A 10,641-nucleotide genomic window follows, 5' to 3' on the forward strand; every position below is an offset into this window, starting at 1 on the left:
GGTCTTGAGGAAGGTTGTTTCCTAATTTTCTGAGAAATTGCCACACTGACATCTAAAAGGGTTGTACCAGCTTGCATTCCCACCAGCAGTGCAGAAGTGTTCCCTTTACCCCACAACCTCTCCAGTATAAGTTGTCATCAGTGTTTTTGATCTTGGTCATTCTGAAATGAGATGAAATCTCAGAGTTGTTTTGATTTGCATTTCTCTGATGACTAAGGATGCTGAGCATTTCCCTAAGTGTCTTTCAGCCATTTTAGATTCCTCTGTTGGGAGTTCTCTGTTTAGGTCTGTACTTCATTTTTTTTAATTGGATTATTTGTTTTTTTGATGACCAATTTTTTGAGTTCTTTGTATATTTTTTGAGATCATACCTCTGTTTAATGTGGGGTTGGTGAAGATCTTTCCCATTCTGTAGGCTGTCGTTTTGTCTTGTTGATTGTGCCCTTTGCTTTACAGATGATTTTCAGTTTCAGAGGTCCCATTTATTAATTGTTTCTCTCAGTGTTTGTGCTGCTGAGGTTATATTTAGTGGTTTCCTGTGCCAATGCATTCAAGTGTACTTCCCACTTTCTCTTCTATAAGGTTCAGTGTGACTGGCTTTATGTTGAGGTCTTTGATCCACTTGGACTTGAGTTTTATGCTACTTGTGGCTTTTATCTCAAGATCATGAGAGATCTTTCCATTTTCTGGTATTTTCTTCAATTTCTTTTTTCAGAGACTTAAAGTTCTTCTCTATCTATCTGTCTATCTATTATCTATCTATTTTATTTCTTTTTTATCTCTCATGCTCTTCCTACTCACTCTCTGCCTCCCTCCATAGAACTGAGTATCTTCTTCATCTGACATTTTTCCTGTGGCCATGGCCATCATCAGCACAGGCCTCTGAATAGTGGTGCAGTGAGCGGCAGAGCACACGGGGATTTCCCCAGCTGAGCTACAAAAATATCTGGAATCACAAAGCCCAGGGATGCCCGGGATCCATTGGTAATCTAGTTCTTTCATCCAGAGACTGGAGGAACTGGAGACTTCTCAGCCCTCATGGTCCAGCTCTTCCTTAGGTTGTGAACTTGAAGTGGAGAGAACACCTGCCAAGAAATACTAGGAGCACAGTCAGGACGGGTGCATTGGAGGGGTGACAGTGAATCAAAGGAGCCCTGTTGACTAGAGGAGGCAGCAGCTGAGCTGTGATGTGACAGGAAAACAGACAGAGACACCAAGGAAGAAGTCACACAGCGCCATGCTATGGGGGCTCTAGACTATTATAGAGATAATAATGAAGATAATTTGGAGCCAAAGCCAATTCTCAGGTGGCACTAAAGGTTGTCTGACACTGACCCCCATGCATTTCGTCTAGGAAGCCAGTCTGGACTATGGGCTCCTGATCCTGCATCCTTTGATATATCATGCCAGTGTTTTATTGTGAGTCTAAGACTTCTACTTATACATTTTTATCTCAGGTTCATCATAGCTCATGAGACCTCAGATTGAACCCCTGTGTTGGAACATGCAAGGCCTAATCCAATGCTTATCACATGGTTACATATGATATTGGTCAGGAGGTGGTAAGAGAACTTCACTCCAATCCTGATAACCCAAGCTCCCACTTTGAACTTCATATGGTGGAATTAGAGTATGGCTTATGCAAATGTCCCTTCATCTCCACATGCGAGCCAGGGCCTGGGATAATCTACACACACACACACACACACACACACACACACACACACACAAACGTACATGACCACAACAAATAAATAAATGCACACATTTAAAATATTTGTTAAATGGAAAAATGACTGTGAGGTTGATCTCGGCAGGAGCAGGCCACTAGAGGAGACACATCCCAAGGGTGGAGTGAATAGAGTACAGTTTTGTACTCTGTTTTGATCAAACAACTGTGACCTAACAGAGAGGTGTCCATGTAGACACTAAGAATGTTGTAGAGATCAGGGACCCTGGATCCAGGCTCAGTAAACTGAGACTTCCAAGCACAGAAGAGTCTTGAGGATGAAGGTCACACTCAGAGCTCCTGCATCTGCCTGTCTCTCCTGTGACATCTCAAGTGTGTCCCTACTCACAGAAGCCCTCTGTCTCTCCTGTGACATCTTGAGTGTGTACCTACTCAAAGAAGCCCTCTGTCTATCTGTGACATTTTGAGTGTGTACCTACTCACTGAAGCCCTCTGTCTGTCTGTGACATTTTGAGTGTGTACCTACTCACTGAAGCCCTCTGTCTGCCTGTGACATTTTGAGTGTGTACCTACTCAAAGAAGCCCTCTGTCTGTCTGTGACATTTTGAGTGTGTACCTACTCACTGAAGCCCTCTGTCTGTCTGTGACATTTTGAGTGTGTACCTACTCACTGAAGCCCTCTGTCTGTCTGTGACATTTTGAGTGTGTACCTACTCACTGAAGCCCTCTGTCTGTCTGTGACATTTTGAGTGTGTACCTACTCACTGAAGCCCTCTGTCTGTCTGTGACATTTTGAGTGTGTACCTACTCACTGAAGTCCTCTGTCTGTCTGTGACATCTTGAGTGTGCACCTACTCACAAAAGCCCTCTGTCTCTCCTATTACATCTTTCTGTTAATGTGTGAGGACTGGGCTCCTGGAGTCCCAGAAGAGCTTCAGAATCAATACTGTGCCTTTCCAGGGCCAAGGAGGGAACAGAAAGAGCAGGGTTACTTTGCCCTGCCTCCTGGACATTGGCTCCTGTCACTCTGACTAATCAGTTCTCCAACAATGAGAACTTTGCCCCACCACACCAAGGTCCCCGCCCATATCCTTTTGATTTAAATTCATAGCTAGGGAAGACCAACAGATTCTGTTTCCTGTTTGTGAAACTTAGTCGTCCTCTGTAACAGCAGAGACTCAGGCCTGAGAGCTGATCATGCCACTGAACCAGCTTCATAGCTGGCTGAATGCTGCGGTCTTTGGGCTCCTGCTTCTCCTCCTCCATGTGCAGGGTGAGGCTCACTAAGCTGGCAATGGGAATGACTAGAATCAGAGCTGCCAAATTCTGCAGAATCAGAGGCTGAGCTCGTGGGAGGGAAGGTCAATGAGCAGGGGTGCGGGGGGGGGGAGGGTGATGGAAAGAAGAGACTAAAGTTTGGGAAGCATGTGCCTCCCAATGTCCTAGCCAAAGCACACTGATATTGAGGGTCAGAGATGTCTAAAATCTCTCCATAGTGAGGAGACAGTTCAGTGTAAGGAGCTCTGGAGAATGCTAGACAATTCAAGGAAGAGTAAGCGGAAGGAATTTTTTCTTCCTCAAAGTATGGCTCTTACTGTAGCTACTGCTGACTTTTGGATAAGAATGACAATAATCATAATTTCATGTGGCCAAATATCTCAGAGTGTGTGAACTCTTTGGCCAGAGAAATGCTCTGACCCCCTGAAAAGGGCAATAAGAAAGGTTCCTGATTCTGAGGGATAGGGAAGTTCCCACACTCACACCCCACAGCTGAACTAGGAGGTCCTTTCTTTCATGTCCTGGTAGCAGTGAGATGGGAACTCCCACAATCTGCTGGCAGCTGATTGCACACAACTAACCCAGATGGCATTTCTCTAAACAGGTCAGGACTCCTCAGAGGCCAGCCCCATCAGAAACACACACACGGGCCAGGTCCGAGGCAGCCTCATCCGAGTGAGTGACACTAAAGTTGGTGTCCACACCTTCCTGGGAATCCCCTTTGCCAAGCCACCTGTAGGACCGCTGCGTTTTGCACCCCCTGAAGCCCCTGAACCTTGGAGTGGTGTGAGAGATGGGACCTCCTATCCAGCCATGTAAGTTCTGGACCCAGAGGACGTCTGGCCCTGGGGTGAACAGTTGCTCTGAGCTCTGAGTCATGCTGAAGTCTTTCCTCCATCTCAGTCCACAGCAGTTTTCTCTCACTGTGGGGAGTCCACCATGCAGTTTTCTTTCTTTTTTTGCCATGCATTTTTCTAACACATGTGCTAAGGTTGTGTAGAACAACTGTACCAGCTCCTGGGTCAGAGCTAGGCACCATTGAGAGTTAGATGCAGGTACTATAGAAAGGAACAAAAGTAAAATTGTTTACAACTTCAAATTAAGCCCAGTGTTCTCTGCCACAATGGGAGGAATCTTGAGGCATGAGTTGGGTGACCTATTAAGCAGAGAGAACCCCTGAATCCACTAATACACTTCAGGTTCTGAGCAGTACAGTGTGATGGATACTTGCTAACCCTGTCCTCACAGACACTGTGACAACCTATAGGTTGACCAAGGAACTATATATGTAACTAATTCCCTCTGAAGACAGCATATGGAAATGAAGTTCCCTGAGAGTCTGTACATGGGTGAAGGATTTCTCACTGCCCTTTAGGAACAATGGACTCGACACTCTAATACCTGTGGAGCGCAACACTCCAATATTGCATCTAAGTCTGTTTTCTGTTGCTGCAATAAAGTGACAACAAAGCAACTTATTGGAGAAAGCTACTATGGGGAGATAGCTACTATTAAAGGCTCTAGAGTATAATCCACCATATTGGGGAAGTTACACTGAATTACATGATCCGGTCACATCACATCCACAACCAGGAACAGAGAGGAGGAAACACTTGCATGCCTTGCATTGCTAAGGTCTAGGTCACTTTTCTATTCTTATAACTTCAGTGAATGTCACTGCATACAGTCAATCATTTCCATACAGACACTGAGATGTCCCTATATACCAGACTCAGAAAAAAATATACAGACCCAACCAAACTGGAGGACCCTACCCCAGCTTTCCTGGAGCATGTGGCCATCACCTTGGTGGAAGGGACCTCAGAGGGGGAACATGTGTTATTAGGACATCACAAAGAGCAGCAGCTGGAGGTGGGGAAAAAAGATCCAGGCTCACATTTGCTTCTGACCACCATATGTCTCTTGGAATATCTCTCTGCTATTTCCATCAGCTGTCTGCAAAACCTTGAAATGATGAATTCAGAGGGCCTGATGGATATGAAACTGCCCCTGCCTGCATTCTCTATGTCTGAGGACTGCCTGTATCTCAACATCTACACACCAGCTCATGCCAATGAGGGCTCTAACCTGCCTGTGAGTGTCCGGACATGGTCAGCTCGGGGGAGGGCATGGTTTTCAAGATGATTAGAAGGGATAAAAGCATCCTGAGCTCCACTGTAGTGGGGACTATGCTGAAAAGCCTCTACCTACCAGGTCAAAGATGCCTTCTCAGCCACACTAAGCAGCCGAACTTGGGTATGGAACACAGAACAGGAGCATTGAATGGCTAAAGGCTCCAGCTCTTTGATCAAAGCGGACTCATTCCACAACCTGAGTTCTGTAGAACTACTTAGGTGCTCAAGCCTCAATATTGCGCTTACCTATATATACTTTTGGATTATGTGTTGTGTTGGTGAGAGTTGATCTTTTCCTTTTTTAGTCTGGAGAGACAACCGTGGAGGCTCCCCTCTTTGTTCCACTATGCAGAGTCTGAGTAATGACGACATTGCTCTACACAAAGACCCATTAGTTCAAACTGAGGCACATGGTGGGATGGGCACTAGAAATACACTGATGGGGCTACTAGAGGACCTGCCTATGACTAAGGTCCTGAAGTCCCGAGGATTTGCATGTATTTGTGTAGCTGCACAGAGGCCCAGCAGTTGATGCTCTAATAAGCAGTCTTGCAAAATTGGAATAGTTATGAGCTTTATGGCATCTCTCTTGACTTCTCCAGGTGATGGTGTGGATCCATGGTGGTGCTCTGGTTATAGGCATGGCTTCTATGAATGATGGATCCATACTGGCAGCCACTGAGGATGTGGTGGTTGTCACTATCCAATACCGCCTGGGTGTCCTAGGATTCTTCAGGTAAGACTAGGATTTGGTGGACAATGGCAGCTGGAAAGAACCTAGACAAGCCTATGATCCATGTCCTTCCACTTCTCAGCACTGGAGACCAGCACGCCAGAGGCAACTGGGGCTACCTGGACCAAGTGGCCGCCCTGCACTGGGTCCAGCAGAACATCGCCCACTTTGGAGGCAACCCTGACCTTGTCACCATTTTTGGTGTGTCAGCAGGTGGCACAAGTGTGTCTTCACTTGTTGTGTCCCCCATGTCCAAAGGACTCTTCCACAGAGCCATCATGCAGAGTGGAGTGGCCCTGCTGCCTGACCTTATCTCTGACACCCACGAGAGGGTCTACACTGTGAGTGCCCTCAACCACCAATGACTGAGACTGCCTTCTCAGCCTTCAGATTATGGTACTCTGGTCTTCTGTCTCATGGGGAAAATAATGGCCATGGAAAAGAGATTCCAGTAATTATTGAGAAACTCAGGGGTTAGTTTCTACTCGCCTCCACTTCATACTGGGTGATCATGTTATCTGACCAGCAAACTGCTCCAAGTAGCTTCCAATACCAACAAAAATAAATATGCATACGCTCAGGAAGATAGCTCAGTGGATTTTTAAAGTGCTTGGAGTATAAGCCTGAGGACCTAAGTTCAAACAACCAGAACCCTGAAAAGGCTGGAGAGAGTAGGATGTCTGTAATTCCAAGGTTCCTGTGCTCACGTGGGGGACACAGAAACAAGAGATTCCCTGGATGTTCAGAGGGTAGCTCAAACTAGGAGCAGAAAACAAGAGGACAACCTGTCTCAAATAAGGGGCATCTGTGAAGAAAGGGGACCTGGTCCTCTAATGTTTGCCTACAAACACTAGCACACTTACTCCTTCTCTCACATATGATATACAGAAGGACGGCTGAGGTTAGCAAAACTACCCTTAGGGAAAACATGAGGAGGTAGAGAGGATACAGTCTGAAGCCTGTCACCTTTGAAGAATAGGACAAAGGGAATGATTTATATTTGTAACAATCCACACCCAACACACACCATAGTATGGTATCTAGGGCAATAGCATTGAATTGAAATTGTAAATATTCTTCTCCCCACCTGTTCCCCTTCACAGACAGTGGCCAGCCTGTCTGGATGTGAGACCATGGACTCAGAGACCCTGGTGCACTGTCTGAGAGGCAAGAGTGAGGCAGAGATTCTGGTCATTAACAAGGTAAGTAGAATTGTGTGCCTTGGAATATCTTGTCAGACTTTGTGTTCTTTAGTTCTGTGTACAATATGAACACCAAGATAGGCAAGTGTAGATTTTCTTCCAGAGTGAGCTGAGAACTCTGAGGCCAGTAAGAAATATGAAAATGGTGGAGGTAACTCAGTGAGCATCAATATACATATTTCATTGACCTTCAGCATTGACTTTTAATGCCCCTCAGGTCTTCAAGATCATCCCTGCTGTGGTAGATGGGGTTTTCCTACCCAAGCATCCCCAAGAGTTGTTAGCTTCTGTGGATTTTCGTCCTGTCCCCAGCATCATTGGTGTCAACAATGATGAGTATGGTTGGGTCATCCCCGTGGTGAGTCTCAGTTCTAATCCTTTGGGAGATTGGTGATTCATATGCTAAACAGTGGGGACACAATGCATCTTTAAAGAAGTCCATCAGAAAGCCGGGTGGTGGTGGCGCACGCCTTTAATCCCAGCACTCGGGAGGCAGAGGCAGGCAGATCTTCGTGAGTTCGAGGCCAGCCTGGTCTACAAGAGCTAGTTCCAGGACAGGAACCAAAAGCTACAGAGAAATCCTGTCCCGAAAATCCAAAAAAAGAAAAAAGAAAAAAAAAAGTCCATCAGAACCCACACTTAACAGGGTCTTCTACAACCCAGATGTTCGGCTCTGCTCAGACAATAAAGGAAATAACAAGGGAGAACCTGCAGGCTGTTTTGAAGAATACAGCATCACAAATGGTGAGATACTGCTGGTCCTATCCAAATGGAGACATCCCTAATAGCCCTTCTCAGATAGCATCCCTATTAACGAAGGTCAGCATATGTGTGTGATTCTGTGGGGTGGGGGTGACCTCAGAGCATGAACCTCTTTACCTATGATCTCTCTCTGACCAGGCCGCATTCTCCCCATACCAAATGCTGCTGCCAAACTAACTGAGACCATGCCTAACCTCATTCATCCTGATCTCTTGGTGTAGATGTTGCCTCCTGAGTGTGGCGACCTGATAATGGAAGAGTACATGGGGGACACTGAGGACCCACAAGCCCTCCAAATACAGTACACGGAGATGATGGCAGACTTCATGTTTGTGATCCCTGCACTCCAAGTAGCACATTTTCAACGTGAGTACATCTGTAACAAGGATTAGGAGAGCTGCTCAGTGATGTAGACCATGGGTGAGCACTGTGGAGCAGTGTTTTACCATGAGCTTTTCCATAGCTAGAGTTCCAGCCTGGAACTTGCTCTCCCCTTTCACATTTATGATTCCAGGTAACTTTATATCAAGGTACCTTGTCAATAAATATGAATCAGCAAAATAATCCAGTTGATGGGCCAAGTCACTGTTTGTCCTTACCTCCAGGTTCCCATGCTCCTGTCTACTTCTATGAATTCCAACATCAACCCAGCTACCTCAAGAGTTTCAAGCCACCCTATGTGAAGGCTGACCATTCTGATGAGGTTCCTTTTGTCTTTGGGTCCTTCATCTTTGGTATAAAACGTGAGTCTTCCTTATTCTCCTTCAGCTGATTGAGGGCACAGATGACATCCCAGGGACTCCTGAGCTCTCTGTCCATTTGAGAAAAACTAGATTCTGGGAGAGAATAAATTCAAATGTGTATCATACCGTAGACTAAAAAATGATACCAGGATTAGAATCGGAACCCATGCCAGTCTAGCCTGTGACAGAGATGACAGCACACTGGGCAGGGATTCCATTAGAGGATTGCATGGATGTTGACTATTGTATAGTGAAGAAGGGAGGTAAGAAAGCTGATAGTTTAGGTCTGACAGCAGATGGGATTCTGTGGGAAACATGTTTGGTTCACGGACTTCAAGATTTTTCTCATGACTTCAGTTGTCCTCACTGAGGAGGAGAAGCTACTGAATGAAAGGATGATGACGTACTGGGCCAACTTTGCTAGACATGGGTGAGAACACACCTTTCTCTCAACCTTCCCTTATGGGTCCCTGTATAGGTCTCCCTTTTGGGTGATGGTCTCTTTAGTTTTCCTGAATCTTCCATCACACGATAGATTCCTCTCCTGGATAGCACATATATATAGCTACTTTGTAGGTGTCAGTTACTGGTCATCTCACAGTGACCTGGTTCCTGAGACATAGTGCTCTGGTACTGTTCTTTATTTCTTGCCTCTTAGATTAGATATAAAACATATCAAGGAGTCTTCCCCCACATGGAACAGAAACTAGTGGGTGACACTTGTGTCCCTTTATCAGGACACCTGTCCCATCAGCCCCATTAACCACTGGCCTAATGTTCCACTGCCTTGACCCAAATCAGGGGGTCAGACTTTGGATCAGAGTGACCTCACCCTTCCCTCCTGGTTGGTATATCCACAGGAACCCCAACAGCGAGGGTCTACCCTACTGGCCCATGATGGACCATGATGAGCAGTACTTGCAGCTGGACATCCAGCCTGCTGTGGGCCGAGCCCTGAAGGCCAGAAGACTGCAGTTCTGGACCAAGACTCTGCCCCAGAAGATCCAGGAGCTAAGGAAATCTCAGCACATGCACAAAGAGCTATAGTGCCCTGTGTGAGGAATGGTGTGTAGCATTGGCTGCCGATGGGGTCACCTTGAGGTTCCCAAAACTTATTGAGTGAGCTGGGTTGATCCTAACACTCACATAACCTCTGCACTAGTCTGTTCTGCATTCATCATGAATCCTCTGCCTGTGATTCTATCCTGCTGGGTCATCTTTGTTAGACCCACTCAATGAATGCTCCATAACAACAGGAATTGTTAACCTTCCAAGCAGGCTCAGCTCCTTTCACACTCCACTGGTACTAGGCCTCTTCACAAGTTAAAACCTGCCTGAGCTATAGAACAAGCTCTTGGAAGGGCTAGATTAGTTATGCTTTCTCTCCACAAGAGAAACTCAAAAAATTATAAAAATATAATTTCAGTGAGTGGGTTAATAAAGGGGGAGAAAGAGGAAAAGAAGGAAATGGATGTGGAGGAGAAGAAAGGGAGGAAGATAAGGAAGAGGAGGAAGGGTAAAGTAGAGGAAGAAATAATGAAGTTGGAAGGAGAATATTGTGTACGTTTCGGGGGTCTTGAGGGTGTTGGGATGTAGGATTGCATAAAACACATTGTAACAATGTATGAATTTACCAAGGAATTAAAGTTTCCAAATATCTGGGAAACAGGTTCGTGCCACATTTCTTACACGGCCCATATAAGACCAATTCTGTCCACTGTAAGCAGAGACTGTGCTTTCATTTCACAGATGCCCAGACTGAAATAATCACACAGAGACTATAATAATTACATCACTGGCCAATGACTTAGGCATATTCCTAACTAGCGCTTACATTTTAAATTAAACCATTTTTATTAAATATATATATATAATATACTTATATATAATATATATATAAATTAACCCATTTTTATTAAATATATATATTGCCACAAAGCTGTGGCTTACTGGTTCTTGCATTTTCCTCCTTCAGCAGCTACACGATGTCTCCTTCAACTCCGCCACCTCTTTCTTATCTCTGTTCAGAATTACTGCCTGGATTTACTTTGCTAAGCCAAAACAGCATGTTCACTATGGTCTGCACCACCATCACTGA

At 45.4% G+C, this 10,641-nt stretch overlaps 1 protein-coding gene across 1 annotated transcript; it reads left to right on the forward strand.

Moving 5' to 3' along the window:
- The first annotated feature begins 2,818 nt into the window (after nucleotides 1-2,818).
- LOC121447115 (acylcarnitine hydrolase-like) lies at nucleotides 2,819-10,205 on the forward strand. Its single transcript, XM_041650170.1, has 12 exons — nucleotides 2,819-2,963; nucleotides 3,573-3,783; nucleotides 4,921-5,062; nucleotides 5,706-5,839; nucleotides 5,919-6,177; nucleotides 6,940-7,038; nucleotides 7,256-7,396; nucleotides 7,702-7,782; nucleotides 8,022-8,166; nucleotides 8,406-8,543; nucleotides 8,901-8,973; nucleotides 9,404-10,205. The coding sequence occupies exons 1-12, from the start codon at nucleotides 2,888-2,890 to the stop codon at nucleotides 9,588-9,590; spliced, it is 1,686 nt and encodes a 561-aa protein (XP_041506104.1). The 5' UTR covers nucleotides 2,819-2,887; the 3' UTR covers nucleotides 9,591-10,205.
- The last annotated feature ends 436 nt before the right edge of the window (nucleotides 10,206-10,641 follow it).

The sequence above is a fragment of the Microtus oregoni genome, unplaced genomic scaffold (assembly GCF_018167655.1).
Source record: "Microtus oregoni isolate MIOR12 unplaced genomic scaffold, Mior012 000004F_ref0000308, whole genome shotgun sequence".
Classification (NCBI taxonomy): domain Eukaryota; kingdom Metazoa; phylum Chordata; class Mammalia; order Rodentia; family Cricetidae; genus Microtus; species Microtus oregoni.